Source organism: Mugil cephalus, chromosome 22, assembly GCF_022458985.1.
Source record: "Mugil cephalus isolate CIBA_MC_2020 chromosome 22, CIBA_Mcephalus_1.1, whole genome shotgun sequence".
In the NCBI taxonomy this organism is placed as follows: Eukaryota; Metazoa; Chordata; class Actinopteri; order Mugiliformes; family Mugilidae; genus Mugil; species Mugil cephalus.
In genome coordinates, this window is record NC_061791.1 from 12,175,787 (window position 1) to 12,196,427 (window position 20,641).

Sequence of the window (20,641 nt, forward strand, 5' to 3'; positions counted from 1 at the left end):
CCGCAACCGAAGGGCAGAAGGATGTGGAAACCCCCGCGCTGCACCTGTGAACCTACAACTTCCGCTCGTCTGCTTCTTGCCCTCTTTCTCTCAGTCACAGCTTCCCCTCCACCAAAGTGACTTCCTGCTGAAATGCGCACAAAGCGTTTTGCCGAGGAGCATTTTTGGCGTCAAATTCTCTTAAAGGTTGTGGTTTGGCAAATTGGCAAATCAAATAACCTTTGACCTGCCTCACATCCGGAGTGAAACCAAACAAGTTTTAAATCTAAAAACAACATGATATTCAGTGGTTGCCTTTCAGATTTTTTGCCAAAGATGAAAATCCTATCTTAGTTATTAAACGTTATATTGTATCATTACTTTATTTAAAACTCATAGTTCAACTTTTCTGGTCCATATCTGAAACTATATGATATATGAAGTCTGCAGCTTCTGGCCTATAGTTCAACATTTTCAGAATCTGGTGTAGTGGAGTAGACTTCAAAAGGTAAAGGACTGATTATGTAGTACCAATTTGAACAAGCTGGAGTTTGATAGCTGCCCCATAGCCTTCCCCTTCCACTAAACCACGATTTGTCAGGTTTTTACCAGACTTGAGCCAGAAGGAAATATCATGGTTGACTGGTTGGCGTGTATTACTGTAGAAGAAATATCTGCATCTGCATGTAAATGCACTGAATATGTGATGTGTTTAATGTTTAAAACTTTCATCCCGAGACGACATCAGTTTCTACCAGACCCTACAACTCACATTGCACTTCAAAATGTATCAGTGCAGTATCATTTAGAAAGGCATTTTACAAATCCCTAATTGTAAAATTTCAGTGATATTTAAACAGGTTAGCTATCCCTATAGTTTGAAGGGTTTGTTGTTCTTTCAGTTTCTTTAACTAGACAACCACCTTGTAAAAGAGCAATGAGCGTATCTGGTTATACCTCAGTTGTGTCAACAACCAAAATCAAACCTGAAACCAACTGTTGACATCGCACTAAATACACTCATCTTTAGTTCCTTTTTTTTTTGACGTATTTGCCGTCCCCACTCACGATGAATTAACCCAGCACAAAAGACTGTCTGCAGGATATGCACTGTAAGTTTCAAAACGGATTCTGCTGCATCCTTTGTTCGCCCGGTTTTCACAGTGAATCACTAACATTTGAATAAAAAAAAAAGGACAGGACCATGACGGTTCCCAGTCTTCTGACCGGAGTCACATTATACTCTGTGACTGTTGTTTTGCGAGCGTGCTAATGTATTCAAAGGGCACTGACCGTGGAGGGCAAAACAATGGGCTTAATGACTGCGTTTCCAACTGTAACATACAGGACTGGATTAAAGAAGGGAGGGGAGGGGGGCACACCAAAACACACATGACACTGTTGTCAACAAGAGGAGGATTAGGAATTTCATGTGGAACAAATACAGGTCGGAGAGCTGACAAAACACAGAGGAATCATGCTGCTCAGGCCTCATTGTCTACTCAATAAATCCTCGAATGACAGTGCATAAAGGCCACTTGACACACAGATTAGCAAGGCACCAGGAAACTGGGCCACAACCCTGACTGACTATTATGTGTCATGAGAGACACATAAAATTACATAAAAAAAAAAAAAAAAAAAAACAATAGAAATTTTCTCTGAATAAATGTCAGTGAACAGATCATCCTGGGATGTTTTTTGACGTTTATGGAAACTATTGGAGGCATGAGAAAAGGGGGCGTGATACGTGCTGTTTCTCATGGTTGAATAGCAATATTGTTAAGTATGAGAAAACGCCTTTTGCGGTCACCACGGACCATGGTTGCTCATCTACACAGGAAAACGGTCTTACAATATCCAACCAGTGTTTCCTTGATTACGTATTGTTACATTACGGGGCAAATTTTGTAGAAGGTGGGGTGGATGGATGGGTCAGTCAAACATCTGACTTACACGTTGGAGACTGCCGTTCATGTCCTCTCTCCTACACACGCGCAGTGTTGTTACATGCAACCACGTGGCTGTTACTGCGACCATGACAACAAAGCTCTGCTGACCTCAGCAAAATATTCACGGCGCCATTCGCGCCATCTGCTGACAGTGATGTCACGTCAGACGAGGCTTCCCTGGGTTGTTCTCGCGGTTTAGTCGTGAACCGTACATAGAAAAACGATGAATCCCTCCATGACATCCCTCGTATGTGTCCTGAAGGGCATGACTCACGTACTAACCTGTCACTTAAATCTGTCATGGCAATAATTATGCCTGACCCTTAAACCAGGAGTCTTCAACGTTTTTCAGACCAAGGACCCCCAAACTGATGGAGAGATTAAGTAGGGACACTCTACCTACTATGTCAAATGCATCTTAGTGCAAATTATAAATATACATTATTATTATCATTCTGCATTCAATATTAAGCTATTGAAATAATACACAGGTTCAAATAATAATTTTTGTATTTCTATTTTGTAATACGTGGCCTCGCGACTGGCTCAGCGGCGATAGGGGCGTGTCCTACTGTGTACCGGAGGCTTAGACTGACAGGTCGGGTGTCGCCTTCTGCCTCTATTTATCCCTTTAATAAAATATGTTGGATTCATGTTAATGTGCATTCAAAGAAATATAAATTCATGGGGGAAATTTAAAAAAAATATATATACACAAAAATGTCTAATCAACCAAAGATTTTGCAACATCCCTGTAGTACCTAATCCGCTTGTAAGAGCCCGGGTAAAAATACAAAATAGGTTGTCTCAATTACAATAGGAAAAGGGAACCTAGAGTATTTCATAACAGACATGGAAACAAAGAATGTGTCGTAATAAAAGCAGTCATTCACAAACAGGAAGCAAAGATTGTGGGAAAAAAAAAAACTCCAAATAAGCTAAAGTTGAATGCAACGTATGCTTTTAGTTAACTTTTTTTCCTCCAAAATTTAACTTTCCTCATTTCACTGTACTCATTTATGTGCTTTATTTTGTGATATATGGCCTCGAGATTGGCTCAGCAACTCCCCCACGCAGTACCTCCGCAGGACCCCTAGGGGTTGCAGAGCCCCTGTTGAAGACCCATGCATTAAAGACTATTTTAGGGTACTGCGGGACATGGATGCAGTAACCTATGCACGTAGCATACACCGGTGTGAGACGTTTCTACTTGTGCCTCCTCAGTTTGCCTCCCTCTGTAATACCACCACCCATACACTAGTAGGCTGTGTCTTTTTATACCAGTCGGATTAATTTTTTTCGACTTCCTGCTTCACTTTCAACAATGGCGAATTAAACTTCCACCGAAGTTTTGCCAAACACTAGCCATACAAATGTTTTTCCATCTACGAACCTCCTCAGTTCACCTTTCCTCCATCTGTATTGATCCAAAAAAATGAAATCGAAAATTGTGGAGATGCAGAAGCAAAGGGTGCCACGTGGGTGCATCCACATCTCCCAACCTTAATCATTTTCCTACAGCACCACTATTCTAACAGATTATTATTAGAGGATTATAAAATGCATAAGCACACTTGGATGCATTTAGGGAAACTGTTACGCTAACGTAAATAGCCTCGTCCAAGAAACTTGGTCAAGGTGGTGAGACATCTAGGTCAGCTGTCCACCACTTTGACATCATTAAGCGGGATATCTCATAAACTTCTGTAGACCGTCTGTCTGAAGTGGGAAAACATGACACATAGGAGACAGTCCAGGCGCTAAGCAGCATAAAAATAGACAGTGAGCTTACTGTATTTATATGTAAAACCTGGAATAACCCTTCTCACTGAGGGGCGTTGACCAGCAAGCAGCCTCTCGCATGACTCCTACATTAGGTCACTGAAAAGCAATTCCAACCGTAAATCTGCTGCACGTGTAATCCGCTTGTAAGAGCCCGGGTAATAATACAAAATAGGTTGTCTCAATTACAAAAGGAAAGGACAACCTAGAGTATTTCATAACAGACATGGAAACAAAGAATGTGTCCAAATAAAAGCAGCCATTCAAAAACTGGAAGCAAAGACTGTAAGCAAAGACAGAAAAAAAAAAAAACTCCAATAAACTGAAGTTGCATGCAACTAAGGCTTTCATTTAACTTGGCTTTACCCTTCACAACTTAACTTTCCTCATTTCACTCTAATTTCATAAAAAAAGTGTATTAAGAGGTCAGTAGGTCAACAGGAGAAATAGCTGCGCTTTCCGTGCCATTATGAACTACACGCTCAGGATCCCGCAAAGCAATGTTGGTGTGCTTTATTTTTCACTCCGCACCTTTTCGTATAAAGTACATGGCGTGCAGGCGAGGATGTGGTAAACCTGAGGGAAGAAGGAGTCGATCACGTTGCAGCTCAACGTGACTCGAAGGGTGTGAGCGCGGTGCCAAAACAAAACGTGACGCAAGCACTACACGAGAATGTGTGTCACATTGGATGGAGCGAAGGGGAAATGGTGGCCACTGCGAAGATATTTGACCTACTTCTGGAGGCTGGGAAGGAGAAGTGAAGCTCAGTGTTCGCGGCGCAGCGCAGGAGGAGCATCAGCTTTTTGGAGCCCCGCGCAAAGCAAGATCAAGAGGATTAGTTCATGATAACAAGGTAATAAACTATTTATTATTAACATGTTAGTGCGTATGCAATAAATAAGTACAACTACAGAACTTTTTTCCCATGTCACGTGCAATTTGGATGCATTTTCCTAGTGCATGTTTGCAGCATCTATTGCAGTCAACATGCAGCACTTTATAGAATAGATATGCTATGGGTTTATGATACCGTCGTTTACCTCCTGGCTGCGCTCCAACAATGACTGTGTTGATGGAAGCCACGTGACCCACTTCTCTCATAGGACGTCCCCCTTCCCCTGTCTCTCCAGAGTCCATAACAAACAAGTCGTAGATAAGGGGACAGGCACGACCCTCCCGTGGGCAGTACCTACCGAAAATTTTCAACGTGACACTTGTTTATCTACACGGGATTGTCAAGGAGCACCTTTCATTCCTCGGATTCGGTGCACGGACAGTGCGTAAAAGTTTGGGAAGGAAACGCAGCAGCTCGTCAAACTCCGCTACGAAACTTTTTGAGACGCTGATGGTAAGAGGAGGATGTTATTTGATGTGAGCAGTGTTTGGAGATAGTTTGCGTGGTTGTTATTTTAAAAAAATATATATATGTGTGTACATGTCGTTATTAAGACGCTTTTTGTTTGGGTTTGTTCCGTTATTGGGTTCGTTAAATGCACTGTCGCTGTCCCCGTTGTGCCATATGTTAGGACGTAACAATAAGCGTCGGAATATTTCGGTAAACACTCTTGTGTTGTTGCTCCTAATGTACATTAGAAAACTATAATGCCGTTTGCAGCGCGAGATGTGTCAAATACTGTGACAAGATGCGCACTGTTTGCGTTTCGCATCTCATTGACCCACATCCTCCGTGAATCAAACTGCGTCACGCAGCTCTACCTCTAAACTGAAGTCACTTTGAAACTCTGAAGTCACTCACAAAACGGACTTTCTTGCTTTTTTCTGTATTATTCACTCATGCGCGGTGGTGTGTTGCGCTGTGGGGATAGTTGGTGCATTTTTTAGGTTTAGTTGTTCTTTTTTTTTTTTTTTTCCAGTGGGGCCTTAGGGGTTAAATATTTGAATATTTTCTCGGTGTTTTTTTTTAATGTGGAAGTGGGGACACCGACCACAGTGGAAACCTGACCTGCATACCGCGCCCACTTCATTTTCGACGCAAACAACTTTCTCTCGAAGAGGGGAGCGAGAGCGGCCCCGTCGGTGGCACGAAGCAATTAAAGTGTGGCGTTATTATTAAAAAAAAAAAAAAAACAAGAAAAAAGAAAGAGAAAATTACGAACTAGTGTTGTTTTCGAGTTCTGAGAAGAAGTAAACGAAAAAGAAAGAAGTTGCGCCTCGTAAATCTGCAGTAAACTGCAATTTGGACAAATTACGCACTTATAAAACGTATGAATTCGTCGCCTGTCGTGGTTTACAACACTGAGTTTTTACGAGTCCGAATGGGCAGAGACAGACTCATAAAATCTAGATTACGAATGATACAGTCTAGGTGTCGCTCAGTTGCGCAACGCTATTTCTCCCTATCACCCCCCCCCCCCCCCCCGTGGGTATTTTTCTCCCTATTACTGTTTTTTTTTTTTTTATATTGAACCCACATTGGACCGGTTACGCCTATAAATTGCGGAATAAAAAGAGCAGTGTGTGTAAATATGGAAAGAAAAAAAAAAGTTTAGTTAATCTTTTCACCACAAATCAGATGAAAGTTCTAGTGGGGCCTTTGGGACCCCTGGGGATTTTACGAGGGGAGAAAAAAAAAGTGCATTTGCTGGGGACTTAACTCATAAGCTTTTATTTTAGTTTAGAGCCAACAGCATTTCTATAGCCGTAACCGCCCCTCCCCAGATAACAGCAGCCCTTCACTGCCTGTGCACGGCAAGTGGGAGCTACAGTTGTGTCCATGTTTCTGTATAGGTAAAACACCAGACTCAGTCTGTTTTTTGCAGTATTCCTCTAATTAATTGTGGCAGCTGCATTAAACATTCCTGGCCTTTTTCCCCCCGTGTGACCCGCTGACCTCTGCTGCCGACCTTTGACTGGCAAACGCCAGAGCAGGTGGCGGAATCAGGTTCATTTTGACACGGGCGCGGCTGTGAGCGTGGCTGGAGATTTATTCGGTGTCGGCCCAGGTACCTGTCGCGGCTGTAATTACTCAACAGGTTGGGGGCACATGTGGGTTTGATCACATAAAACACGGGAGAGGGCAGACGCTGCTGTTTGACTTTTAATAGCTTGTATGTGCGTGTGTGTGTGATCACAAAACAGATCACACCTTTTTGAAACTCTGCAGACCCAACAGGGGTAACACTCGACCTCCCCCTTTCTCACTTATGCGTCTGCTCTTTTATAGGGACGATGGCTTCTACATCGACTCCATCAAAATCAGGACCAAGTACGGAGCCCGACTCCGAGCTCTCGCGTCTGGGAGGCATCGAGGACCTGCGGTTGAAGGTGGGCCCGGTGCGGAGGAACCTCTTCGGGCCCGTCGACCACAAGCAGCTGCAGCAGGACTTCCAGCGGCTGCTCTGCATGAGCGTGGAGGTGGCCAACAAGCGCTGGAACTTCGACTTCCAGGGCGACGTGCCGGGCGAGGGCTCCAGCATCGAGTGGGAGGAGCTCAGGTGCCAGGACGTGCCGGCGTTCTACCGCAGCTGCATGGTGCGGCCGGCGGCGCAGGCCAGGGCGGCGACGTGCGCGAGGCGGATGTCGTCCTCGTCGGGCGAGGGCTCGCCCGTGTCCAGCAGCTCCTCGGGGTCCGGGTCTGGGGATGAGTACCTGGAAGTGACCACAAGGGGGTACTACAGGCTCCGGTTGGGGAAGCGAAGGCAGTCCGCCATCACAGGTGAGCTCAGCGACATCTTTTTTTATTTCAAGCAATGAATAAACAGCTGCCACGGATTAAACGAGAAGAAGCAAATGCTAAATATAGCTGCCATTAGCTTAGCGTTTTGGACAGACTGGATAAAGCAGTAAGCAGTTTGACTGGCATTGGGAAAGCAATGGGATTTCATCAAAGGGCGTGTGTTAATTATAAATTTTGTGGGCGTGGGGAAGTTCAGGTTGGCTTCCAAGCTACAAAATCTCTAAGCCCGGCTTAAAAACCACAGTTTATTTTTATTTTTTGACGAGTTGCAGACAGGTTTTGTTGCCATTTGAGAGAGCAGAGCCAGACAACGCTAAGCTAACCATGTCCTGGTACATCACAGGTGGCAAACATGCAATCTGCCAGATGGTCTAATCTGGCCTGCAATATTAATCAATGTAAACATTCCCCTAATTTACTTGTTTTTCTCTGCACTAAAACAAATTTAAATAATACGAAACTGTCTTTGTTTATAGGTCATTATACCCCTGTGGTTAGTTCTTTAGAACTGCTTTGATTTTCGTCATGAATAATCACCCCATTGTCCTTGTTCCCTCTCCAGATTTCTTCAAGTTGAAGAAGAAGAAGCTTCTGAATCACAAGTCATCTTCTCGGCAGTAGAGAAGCACAACGGGCCCCCGGTGGAAGATCACTAAGTGGTCGACACATCCCTCTACACGTCACCTCACATAGATCATGTGTACATATGTAGCAATTTGTTAATGACTGTCCACAAGCTCACACATACACGGGCTTCAAAAAAAAAAAACTTCTGACACCACATACCTTTAATATTCAGCACAAGGAAGCTACCATTCTCCTCGTTTCTCAGACTCTAGACACGGTTTTTGTGGATAAATATTATATATACTGTATATTCTATATACTGTTTTAACTCAGCTTTTTTTTTTCTTTTCTTTTCTTTTGCCTAACTATACTGTGAAATCATTTTTGAATGCACTCTTTCAGGATAAAGAAAACCGGCTCTAGTTTTGAGAGGTTAATTCCCCTCCAACAGGCCATGAATAGTATTTGACCTCAGTCCTTGACCTTTTTACCCTCCCTTCTCGCTACAAGTCATAAGAGGTTTTGATTAGATGAGTTACTATTCCTGTCCCACGTTCCACACGCAAGCCTTTAGTCTCACCCCACGGCCCCGAAAGCTCAAGTTGAGCCTCGGGGTCAAAACCTCGCCCGGGGTTTAAAATTTGGCAGCGCGACTGTGATTACCTCCAGGTTAAAGGTCAGTGGTGGAGGTTCAGCTCCAGAGGTAATGCATCCGTACTTGTGTGATAGGGACTTCAAATCTGAGTAATAATAATAATAATAATAATAATAATAATAGTGTTTTATATCACATATTTATTTCAAATTTAACAAATAGAAAAGCAATGTGAGAAACGAGGTAAAATAAGTCGTGCCATTGCCCCTAAATGTGCCTTAGACTACAAGTCATAATGGCTCATACTCAAGCCACCACTTCAAAAATATTCGTAACAACGTAGCAAAAAATTCCAAACTATATTCCTTTTTGCTTTGTATTATTTGCATAATGGGGTTATGAAATTCTTCTTTTTGGCAACAGACCTAAACGTACCTTATATGGTGGTATGTCTTTTATCAGCTTTGTGCTTTTAATTATGTAGCATTTTCCACTCATCTTCTTCATGTGAAGCCCACCTCCTAGGTTTACTCCATGAAGGGAATGAAGTGTTTTTTTTTGTTTGTTTGTTTTTTTATCACTGTGTTGCAGCTCGGAGGAATCAAAATTTCCCGATTCCGCCCCTTGATCCTTGTTTTATATGAAGAGTCTAGCTGTGTCACATTTTCTGTCGCCGTGCAGGTTTTCGATAAGTGTTGGCATTGTGTATACATATATGCATTGACGTGTGGGTGTGAATGTGTTGGTGTGGTGTGCAGTGGTGTGTGAAGTCATGAGGTTTTTCACAGTTATTTAAAGTTGGCAGCTGAGGCATTAAACTAGGAACTTTTTTTTTTTTTTTTTTTTTTACACGTTACTAAATGTTTGATCAGTTAAGGATCGCAGGGGATTTTCAAGTCAGCCAAGATCCTAAAAGAAATACTTGCATTATTTTTTAAAGACAAGTTAGGCAGCTTTTGTTTTTTTAATGTTGCTAAATGTTTGACTAATTAGTTATGGATCACAGGAGATTTTCAAGTCAGCCAAGATCCTAAAAAAAACATTTTTTTAAAGACAAGTTAAGCAGTCTTAGGTGTTCCGCATGGAAGGCGATTAGGGCCACTACACCTTTTTTTTTTCCGTCAGAATTCAGATTTTTTTTCCACAGAATTTAAACTTATTTATATGAATTCTAACTTTAAGTCAGAATTTAAACTGAAAGCTGGCATTTTTCCCTACAATTAATATTTTTTCCAAAATCCAGACTTTAATCCTTTTCTTGTATTAGATTTTTTCCTCTTAAGGAAACTTTTTTTTTAACCAGATTGAGGATATTTTCTCACTAATTGACGACTTTCTTTCCCCCAGAATTAGACAAAAGTAAATTTAGAGTTTCTTAGATTTTTCTCCAGAATATTCTCAATGGTGGCGTTAACCCACTTCTGTAGGGACATAACTGCTCAAGTTGTTAATTAATTCTTAATTCCCCAATTCCAATTTGTGTGTGGATAAAAAGCCATAACTTGGATTCATCCGCTCTTACTACCTCATCAAACGATTCAGTGGCACAGATACAAGAAAAACTGAAGAAAAAAAAAATCAATTTAGCTCAGGTTGTTTGTGTCTGCAGACACGAAAGAGAGACAGGGGGGGGGGGCTGTTATTCTGTTGTGGTCAAAGCTGTTGAGGTTCAGAGCTCCGTGTAGAGTTTCACATCAGGTGAAAGAGTCAGTGTGTCAGAGAGCGGGGCCCTCCTCCGCACAGAGGAAACTGGTCCCACAAGGGGGGTGGGTGGGACAGGCAGACAGCTTTTGTTGTCGCTCCCTCTTTCCCTGCCTCACTTTGCTTTGACAGCTTTCCCAGAATAGACAGAGCAGAGGACTAGCGGTGGGGGGAAGGATGAGGAAAAAGGGACAAACTTTAATAGAAAATGTCTCAGACCCCTTCTGGATCAAAGGATTTCTCTAGCCAGACAAGTGGCCTGTGATTCAGACACGCTTTATTGTCTGCCCCCTTAAAAGTCGCGCTTTTATGAACCAGCTGCCTCTGTGAAAAATCTGCATGAAAGCAGTTGTTCATAAACATTTTGGGGTTTTCATAACTCTGCATGGCTAAAACTCACGGATGTAAAAAATTGCAGACATGGCTATTTTGAGTCGATTTAAACTCTTCAGGATATCTGTGTGTGTGTGTGTATGTGTGTGTGTGTGATAGCGTTTGTGTGCATCTATCTTGTCGAGGCAAAACCTTCAAAGTCTATATTAAGTTATTTTCAGTTTGTGTTTGTGGGGAAATAATTAGAAGTTCCCTTTTTTTGCTATAACTAACTAATTGTGTTATTTCTGAAACTATATCTTTGCACTACTTAAAACATTGTCGACAAAAGAACTATTTTTTTAAGGCAATCTTACAAAAAAAACATACAAGTTCTCATTGAGAAACTGAGACAGAGGTTCGAATAAATATTTTTTTTTCCTCCCATCAGACTTGTCACTGTTGTGATTTGGATTTCTAACGTTTCTTCTTTTTGTAGCTTTGTTAGACTTCCTCGTGTCTTTTGTGAGGAAAAATAAAAAAAAACAAAAAAAAAAAACAGGAAAAACTCAAATGTAAAACATCAATCAGTCTGTGTCTCACTGTGCTCGAGCAAACTTTGCTTTCCTAATTCACCTGTCGCAGCTGTATAAAAGTGTAGGGTTTTTACTACATTGTATATGCATGAATGTTTGTAATAATTTTGTTGTAATTTAATGTATCCTTTCAACATGTAAGAAGTGTAATTGTATGAGATCAGAATCATCCATTTTGTTTTTGGACGGTAATGTTTTTATAGAAAATGTTAAGAGATTCCATTGCTGGGTTGCTGGTACACTGTTGCCTTTCATAATGTGCTCAAATGAATAAAACGTCAATGAATGATATTGATATAAACCCTAAATTACCGTCTCCTCTTGTTTTGCTGTTAAAGTATTAACAGAAAATATACTGGTATAATTTTGCAGCCATAGCACCCCCTGGTGGTTCTGATTCAATACTGCACATACGTTCCTATAGAATTATTAATAACTAAGCTTAAGATTCAAATCTCCGCACATACCATGAGAACTTTAAATGAAATATTCACGATCTGCAAAGTGTAATTTGCATTTATTTAAAGGAAAAATTGACACATAAATAAAAACAAATTTAAAAATACACCACATTCTACATACATTTCCATATACATTCTACTACATCTGCTCGGCTTCCGCAGACAGCGAAGGTCTCGCATTGATGGTAAAATCATTATTCCTAAACTTGACAAGATGTTTGGGTTATCGACACAGGAGTAGTGCAAAGTAAATCACCGATTCTAGTCTTACCGAGGAAGATATAAATAACCAGTAAGGCAATAAAATACGAAATAAAAACAAAATTTCTAGTCACGTCCTCCAAAAAAAAAAAACAAGAAAAAGTCTCCTGAAGATTCAACTGTGCAGTTTTTACAGTTATTAAAGAGTAAGTTTAAGATATGAGCGCACAGTTTTCTGCAAGTGTGTGGATTGACAGTGCATTAAGACACTAAAACGCAACATGTAAACATGAACAGGGAATGACGAGCGAGTCACAGAGCGATTCATACAGACAACCTTGAGAACCAGTCCCATCCTGAACAGGCTTTACAGTATCTTAAACCCGATTACGAATAAAAACTGTACAAAACAACAAATCAAGTGGCTGCAAGGTCAGGAAAAGCTAAATTTTAAGTGGTTTAAAATGGGCTTTTCAGATTTTGCCTAATTATCTGGAGTGCAATATTTAAAAATATCATACATATTTACAATGGCTAACTTTGGATTTATACACTACAATCAGTATTCACATTCTTTAGGTGATTCTGACCCTCAAATTGTCTCCAAGGGCTTGATCTTCAGCTCCTCGTATATAATTCAGTCTTATTGTCTCAAGTACATCCATATTTAAAAGTATCTACAACAATTTAAAACTTAAAATATGTACATTAGTGTGTTCTGTGATAGCCTTGCAAAGGTCCTAATTTCACAGACTGATCCGGTGGACCGATTTTAAAACGTTTTTTTTTTTTTTACACCGCGGTACTTCAGCGACATCCAACCATTTGCTTTAAAATGAGTGTAAGTGAACGTTTAAGGACTTTAACAGTCTCGGCTGTGGGAGAGATCCAAGCCAAATCTTTCTACGTCCTGAAACTCACCTACGGAGCTGAATCTGACCAAACCTGCTGTGACAAGTATTGCAGAAATGTTACGGCCGGCAGATGTTGCGGCTCTCACAGCTGACGTCGCAGTGCTTGTCTGTCCCTCCACATGGCACGCAGCTCTTTGATTAGCAAGGGAGTGATGAACAAGATGGAGCCTCCAGTCTGTGATGTAAAGACACAAGAAAATTAGGTCATTTACGATTCTTGCTAAAGGTGTAAGAAATATTATGTACCTAAAAGAAAAAGTCATATTTATGCTAGTGTAGCTATAAAAACTATCAAAATGGACAATAGGAATGGCTACAGTTAATCAAAGTGCAACCACGAGTGTGCATGTGCAACACACGGACCATGAAACTGAAACAGCTAAATGGTATTCAGCCACCATGCTTTCAAATGGAACTTGTGAACTCATGATTACGATATGATGGGTATGGGAAAAAATCTCGATATGGCAGTATATCGCAATGTTTTCTCTTCCGATACACTATTGATTTTGAATGTCATAATATCGATTTTAAAAGAAAAAGTCATGTTTTGGGTCGATCGTGAACGACTTCCACGCGTCCACTACCACCTTTTCTGTAAAGGGGAATAAACTAGAAATGAATCATTTGGATTAATGTTGTTAATTTGACTCAATCTGTCCAATAAATTATTACTGTCATCTGATGTACATATATATACAATGTGTATTTTAAGTGGACTATGTAGAATATTGCAATATATCATAATATCGCAATAATGTATCGTATTGTGACTCAAGTATCGTGATACGTATCGTATCGTGAAGTCCTCGCCAAGACCCACCCCTACGATATGATATCAACCGAAAGCCTATATAACACCGAAGCTAAGTTATTAGCAAGCTAACAATGAGCAATTAACATAATGTAAGAAAGTTAAGGACGTAATAAAAGGTAAAGCTGCTGTAAACACAAGCTATGTTCCTCAGACATGTTAGAAAATCACAAAAACCTACCATGACAACGAAAAAGTAGAAGACGCTCATCCAGCCCAGCTTGCTCTCAATCAGAGACACCAGGTACTACGCCACGAAGGAGAAATGCAAAGGTTAAATGTCATTCTGATCCACTGGTGAAAATGCATTTTGTGAAAACAGTTAGCAGCTGGAGATTTCACAACAGCTACGTTCAGGATTTCTGCTTTTCAAGAACACGCTCGGCAAGACAGATGATGACACAATCACCTGAATACAGCCTCTACTAAACTGAGGGGTTTTTTTTGTTTTTTTTTTGCTGTTGTTGTTGTGTTTTACCTGTCCTCCAGCAGCTCCTATACTTCCTGTTCCGTCCACGATACCGGTGACAGTGGCCAGAGCCTCCTGACTGCCCCTCAGAGCGTCCTGCCTCCCCAGGTCGGCGGATATGGCAGAGCTGATCATGTTGGACGGACCCCCGATGAAGAAGCCGGTGACAGCCAACAGGGCTGCGTTTATCACCTGGTCGTTGGGTGATCCTGAGAGAGACACAACAGAATCCTTTAAAAGCATCTTTTGGTGTATCATACCTAAATGTGTGCAGAAGACACTGAAGTTCTTAATCTTAATCTAATACATTGAAATAAACAAATGTTATTGGTTATCTCTACCTTAATTAATAAAATTCATTCAGCCTGTGTGGAGTATAGCTGCTACAATATAGATATTGTGAATATACTCACGGCTGTAACCCACCAGGGCACCCATTGCCATCAGCAGACTGAATACTAACACAGGGGCCCTCTTCCCCATTAAGTCAGAGATCAGACCCTGAACTGTTCCTCCTGACACACACAAACAACAAGATCAAAGTGAGAATCGGAAAACTGCAAATGTCTTTATTAGCTAGTCAATGATGGAGAAAGACAGGTAGTAGTGTGGCGAGAGATACATCATACGTCCTGAAAAAGAAAAGATGTACTGTGTCTGAACTCTCTTTTATATCTAGACTCTGTAATCTGTGCTCGCTTTCAGTATGGATTCATCCGGATTTATCTATTGTTAAACTATTGTTAACAGATACGCCACAACATGTTTCACTCCTGTGGAATGATTTTCTTGAAATGTGACAAACAACTACTTATCAAAGCAGCTGCCCAGTTAAAAGCCATTGCTAGCCTTTCAAAATAAGAAATCCCAATTTAAAATCCATATTCTGTTTTCGTTTGATGGGGAAACACCGGCAGTAAAAAAAATTCCCGCCGCTTACCGATGATTCCTCCGACGTCGTACCACACAGACAGCCGGTCGGCCTGGGCCTCCTTCCACCCGTAGTTGTTGCTCAAGTAGAAAGGAAGCCAGAAGAAGAAGGAGTAGTTGACCAGCTTCAGACAAGCGTAAGCCAAGGAGTACTGCGGTCCAAACAGGGACATAAAGGAGTGAGAATGGCATTTCTGTCATTTGATATCTCTGAAGATGTCAGCGGAAAAACTCACCGGGAGCACTCCGGGCAGGCAGAAAGCCTGGAAAAAGCCGATGGCTTGGGGAGAAGAATCGACGGGAGATTCGTCCGGCTCCTGAACCGACCGGTGTCGCCCGTACCCCTCCACCTCCACCTCGTCCTCCTCGTCGCTCATCAGAGGCTTGTGGCTGTCTGTGTCCGTCTCCACTGGGCCGAGTCCCGTCCCTGAGTCCAAGCTCAAACCTGACACACACACACATACACTCATTAAAGCGAAGGAGACTGACCAAATATAACTAAGAGTTTAAGTTACACAAACACATTTCTAGTGGGAATAAGGTCAATTTAAAGTAAACATACAAAGTTGGGTGGGATGGATCATATACATACACACATATGTATTCAGCAGAAATTAAGTTATGGGCGGGATTATGGGTAATGTTTGGTTTTAGAGTCTATTAAAAGTTCCTGGCAGTCCTTACCAACTTCTTTTGGGGAAGTAAGAAGACCAAAGAACACCACGACCCCGCCAGCAAACTGCACAACAGAGGTGACCAGGAAGGCATACTGCACACAACAACAGGGGGGCGTTAGCGTTTAGAAATCGGCAGTGTTAAATAAAAAGCATCAGTTTAGCTCGGGGTCTCACCTCATAGCCGTACTTGAGCACGCTAGAAGCCAGGAAGGCACCGAGGATGTTGCCCACGGAGGCACAGGCGCTCCAAAGGCCAAACACGAAGCCGCGCCTGGAAAACAACATTCTTTATTTTATGACGCGTAACCCAACGGACAACTCCGTGATTTTCTACTTTTACATGCGGCAAATCATATTTGCGGAGGCGATCTGAGACCGACTGGCGTCTGCGCTTTGGCGGTGAATGGCAGACATTGTGCGCGCTACTGTTCAGCTCTAATTGACATGAGACATGAGGCTAACTAAATACTTCAAGGCTGGTTGGACGCTTTCCAGCAACTCAAGCAAGTCTCGTTAGTTAAACACAAATGTCACATGCGCGCACACACCCCGACTTGCCGAACCAGTTGCCCATGACGGCCACCACGCAGGGCCAGACGGCCGACTGCAGCAGGCCGTTCAGCACCCAGAGGCCACAGTACAGGTAGACGTTGTAGATCTGGAGCCATTCGGTCAGAGTCCCGAACACAAACTCCTGCAAACAGACGCACAGCTGCTGTTGTATTGCAAATAACCATGAAAATCCACACACACACAGTGAGGCCAGTTATCGTGGTCTGATCTTAGAAGAGATAAGATAATCTTTACTCTGTTAGTATATTGGCACTTGGAAAACAGCCAATAAATGCATATGTGCATTAGTGTTTTATCACAATGTGCTACACTTCTCTGTTTTTATCATAAAGTGGCGAAATATACATATATCAGTAAACATATATCCAGATATTATATATCAGATGATAACCCACAGATTGCTGCTAATGCAAAGTGAACATTTTCTACTCCAAAGGCATTTATTAGCAAAACATGGGTTCACTTTACAAAGTAATCAGTTACTTCTACACCATCTACATGTTAGGTATTGCAATTTCAAAGGTTTACTTTCTATATATGCTGGTATCTGTATATTTGTGATCAAGAATAAGTTCTATAATTTAGCATATTGTCTGTGCACTGACCACCGCAGCAGAGCCGCACAGGCCGAAGCAGAGCACGTAGCGCAGGTTCACTCGGTCCCCGATGACGCCGCTTAAATACAGACCCTGTGGACAGGAACGCGCAGAGAGGAAAAAAAGACTTTTTTTTAAATGCTGGCAGAAACTAACATTCCTGAACAAATACAGGAACCGGAAATGTGGCGCAACTTGGCACAGTGTAAACACAGAGCATCAGACATCCACTCGTGCCCCATTTCTGTGGCGCCAACACAGAACAGCGCGCGCTCCACTCACCACTGCATACGAGAAGAGGAAGATGGAGTCCAGAGCTCCCAAAAACAGAGTGGCCTGCTTTTCATCTGCAAACAGACGATTGTCCTCCCACGTCTGGAACAGTCACAGAAAGCACACTTTATCAAATGCCATTCATCTGCAAGGGTGATTCAAGGGACCTTTCCCCAGGGACGTGATAGGAGACATTTTTCTTTTGTCCATTTGGAATTAAATTGGACTGTTAACTATGTTAAAGTGGGTTCAAATAACAGTGATAAGCAAGGAAATATAAAATAATATTTTTACAGTAAAATTAATGCTTTTGCTTTGCAATCTGAGCACTTGATCACAATATTGACGCCAGCCCAAATAATCCTGTGCTTTCTCACTAAATAACTGTCCTCCAGCTCCAGGACCAACCTTTAACCGTAAAAAACATGGCGCTGTTTCGGTGCTTTGTACCTGGCCAGGGGAGAACGCTGCTGCGCTGTCATTCTGGATGGACGGCGTCCACTGGGCTGAGATGCTCACTTTCACATTGCTGAACGTCTTCCTGGATGCATGCAGCAACACATAGCTACGGAGAGAAAGACTTTTACTCAAGCTAAACTGATTACATCAAAAGTAATGACAGGCATCCATAAACATTTACACTTCTACTCTATAGTTGCTTATATATCACTAAGAAAAGTTAAGTTCATTAAGCTCATTTAAAGGGAATGGGTGCTGTATTTTTTTGCACATTGAACTGAATTTACAGTAAACACTGAATTACAGCCAATCCAATACCCAATCCTTACTCTGCTGAAAAGTACAGGTCACTGTGTCCTGATAAGGTGGCTTGGTTCCAAACATGTGATACCACAGCCACTCTAATTAAAGATTAACTATATGACCGGGCTGAGCTGTAAAAAAAAAAGAAACATGTTAAGCTCGCCAGATGGTCAGGGATAAAAGTAATTTCCTTCTCTCTTCTTACCTTGCTGCATGTTCTTCATATCAGTATTAAATTAAGTGCTTTACATGATTTGATAAATAGGAAATATAGGCTTTGAAGCCAACGATGATTTACAATGTACAAACCTTTGGGCCACGCAGAAAAACTCAACACAAACACAAAATGGTCCATTTTACTAGCAGCAATCCTGTGTATTGAACTCAACAAACACAGGTCAGAACTGTCTGAACTGTGTTAACCTTGCCCCATAGACCTTTAACCTAAATTAACACCCCACATCTATTCACAGTGTGTCCCCGCACTAGCTACATTGATTTTTCCTTTTCCCTTAGCATCCTCTTATGTAACTACAACCACTATGTTGCAGCTCAGTGGGCTAACTTGGAGAACTTGTTTCCAAATTGGAGAAAAAAATGTTCGCTATCTAATCTACCCTGTGACTCTTTCCAGTGAGTATTCACTGAAGCAACAGACAAATAATTCACACCGGGGGTGAAAAGCCTTACAAAGGGCATCTGTGTCAGGTCCCTGGTGCACCTGCACAGTCATTCCTTTGTGTACATATCTTGCCATCTAGAATCTAACTTAAGTGTATATTTACGATACCACACGGGCCACGAAGCACATCCTTTCAGATTCTGCATTACCTAAAGAACGTGAGGAGGAAGACAACCAGGTGATGATGGGTGTACTGTGACAGGCAGCCACAGCACGAGGGAGGCATCACAGGAGTGGCCAGAGGGAGGAAGAGGAGGTGGAGGATGAGGGAGGAGGAGGTGCTGCTGGAGGACTTCGAGGATAAGGAGCAGGGTTCAGCTAGGATCTTGCACTACACCAGACGGGGAAAAACACATCACTAAGGGAACAAACCTGCAAACTGTGCCTGCGAAGGAAGGAAGCCAAAGAGAAATCTAATAAGTGACTAACACGATTATAGCAGAAAACCTACAATACATACCAAAACCTTAAGGTTTTCCACAAAATGAACATACATGCAGTGAATAACATAAAAGATCCTAAATTTTAAAGCTGACCAGGCCACATTTAGTGCATTTTTCCAGGGTGTAACGGACGGTGTTTGCATTCACTGGGGTGACCAAGAGATAAATATTTACCTGATCTACTTATTTAAACATTTATTAAATACTTGGTCAAACAGCTCTTGGACAGTTCCTGTATTATGACCGGCCGCACTATCTTGCTGAAAGCGGCCACCGCTCTCGGGTGGGAGCTGTACATGAACACATGCACTTGGTTTGAAAGGCTCGGGCGTGTGTTGCTAAAAACGGGCATCAATGGGCCCAGTGTGCGCCGACTGCCACCTCCCCCCGCCGGCATGTTCTGCTCCTACATTGCCTTGCTTTCATGCCTTTTACACAGGAGTCCACCAACTAAGAACGATGATGAAACTTTTTCCGTCTCGATAATTCAACTACTGTATTAACGTGTTTTAACGTCGGATGAATAATAAGGTGTAGGGAAAACATTTGGGGGGGATAATTCAAGTCTCAAGTCAAATGTGCCTTGTCGGTATCTGTATTCTGGTTCAATGCAAGGTCAGTTATAGAAACTATGCAAACGGGAAGCGATTGGTTAACTTGTTTTACAAGGCATACTCTGAAGTCATCTTCGACCCCACCTTCTACCCCAGACAAGGAGCCTTTTTGTAGTGCCACATTTCAAACGTGGACATCCACATTAACAAGCATTGGTCTTATCCGTATTTTGAAAGTCTCAAGTATCATGTAAATAACAGGATAACAAACAGCGCAGCAAAAATACATAAGAAATGTGAGAACTGAGGATATTCTAATCACAACCCCGTGACCTTCTGCCAGTCACACCATTTAACAAACCCCTCACGACATTTAACCGATCTTTAAAAACTGTCTGTAAACGGAAAAAGGTGCCACAAGCTCCTTAAAGGCAAATATGATCTGGCAGGATTTTATTTGCCCTGCTACAACACTGTTGTAAGCCCCGCGGAAACGTTATCTGACAGGTATAACACTGCACGTCGTCCAACTCTACCGCAAATAAATGTCATGAGCAGGACGTCCTGTTCAAAGGACGCCATCAGTGTCCAGTAGATTACAAAACAAGGCGAGCCCCTGGGGGTAAATCACTCATTTGTGACTTTTATAGCAAAAGGCAGCACTTAGCCTGTTTGCAAACAGACAACCCCGCTATTTTCCGAGTTACCACGACTGCTCAGTCTATTTAATTCTTGTTCTTAAACTGTGCAATTGCCGCTTCTACACCTTCAGAACAGTTTCTGTCTACCTCTGCTTTTCTCAGTGAGTGACAAGTCACACAGGCTAAAGCTAGCTACAGCTGTTATCAGATAGTTCCGGGTTCCTTATGCCTAAAGTTCTCCACAAACGTCCGCGTTGAAAAACTTGACAATTGCACACTAGTAAGGAGGAATAAACGCGCTACAGTGGGTTCTTACCTCTCAGCCCAGGCTCTCTTTTAGCTACCTTGTAATCTGTGCGGGGACCGTCTGTTTACTGTGGAGTCCTGTGTCACCCCAGGCGTCATGGCGTCACTGCCCACAGCCCAAAGCGGCGCGCTGCTGCCACCTAAAGGACAGGAGTGAAACTAC

The 20,641-nt window shown here is 42.2% G+C and overlaps 2 protein-coding genes across 4 annotated transcripts; one reads left to right on the plus strand and one right to left on the minus strand.

Annotated features, from left to right (window-relative positions):
• Nucleotides 1-4,413: 4,413 nt before the first annotated feature.
• cdkn1d (cyclin-dependent kinase inhibitor 1D) lies at nucleotides 4,414-11,490 on the plus strand. 2 transcript variants are annotated; one of them, XM_047575070.1, is made up of 4 exons: nucleotides 4,422-4,567; nucleotides 4,845-5,062; nucleotides 6,899-7,390; nucleotides 7,974-11,490. In XM_047575070.1, exons 3-4 carry the CDS (start codon nucleotides 6,904-6,906, stop codon nucleotides 8,030-8,032), a joined length of 546 nt encoding a protein of 181 aa, XP_047431026.1. In that variant the 5' UTR covers nucleotides 4,422-4,567; nucleotides 4,845-5,062; nucleotides 6,899-6,903; the 3' UTR covers nucleotides 8,033-11,490. The 2 variants fall into 2 exon arrangements, with proteins under 2 accessions (XP_047431027.1, XP_047431026.1); XM_047575071.1 differs by lacking the exon at nucleotides 4,845-5,062 and having other exon boundaries at nucleotides 4,414-4,567.
• A 190-nt stretch (nucleotides 11,491-11,680) lies between these two features.
• On the minus strand, nucleotides 11,681-20,615 carry slc37a3 (solute carrier family 37 member 3). Of its 2 annotated transcripts, none has more exons than XM_047575068.1 (14): nucleotides 20,489-20,615; nucleotides 18,684-18,919; nucleotides 17,541-17,655; nucleotides 17,100-17,192; nucleotides 16,827-16,910; nucleotides 16,197-16,342; nucleotides 15,823-15,919; nucleotides 15,656-15,740; nucleotides 15,208-15,416; nucleotides 14,982-15,123; nucleotides 14,455-14,556; nucleotides 14,051-14,250; nucleotides 13,754-13,819; nucleotides 11,681-12,933 (listed from the first exon to the last, which is right to left on the minus strand). In XM_047575068.1, the coding sequence occupies exons 2-14, from the start codon at nucleotides 18,758-18,760 to the stop codon at nucleotides 12,841-12,843; spliced, it is 1,509 nt and encodes a 502-aa protein (XP_047431024.1). In that variant the 5' UTR covers nucleotides 18,761-18,919; nucleotides 20,489-20,615; the 3' UTR covers nucleotides 11,681-12,840. The 2 variants fall into 2 exon arrangements, with proteins under 2 accessions (XP_047431024.1, XP_047431025.1); XM_047575069.1 differs by having other exon boundaries at nucleotides 18,684-18,865; nucleotides 20,489-20,604.
• Between the last annotated feature and the right edge of the window lie 26 nt (nucleotides 20,616-20,641).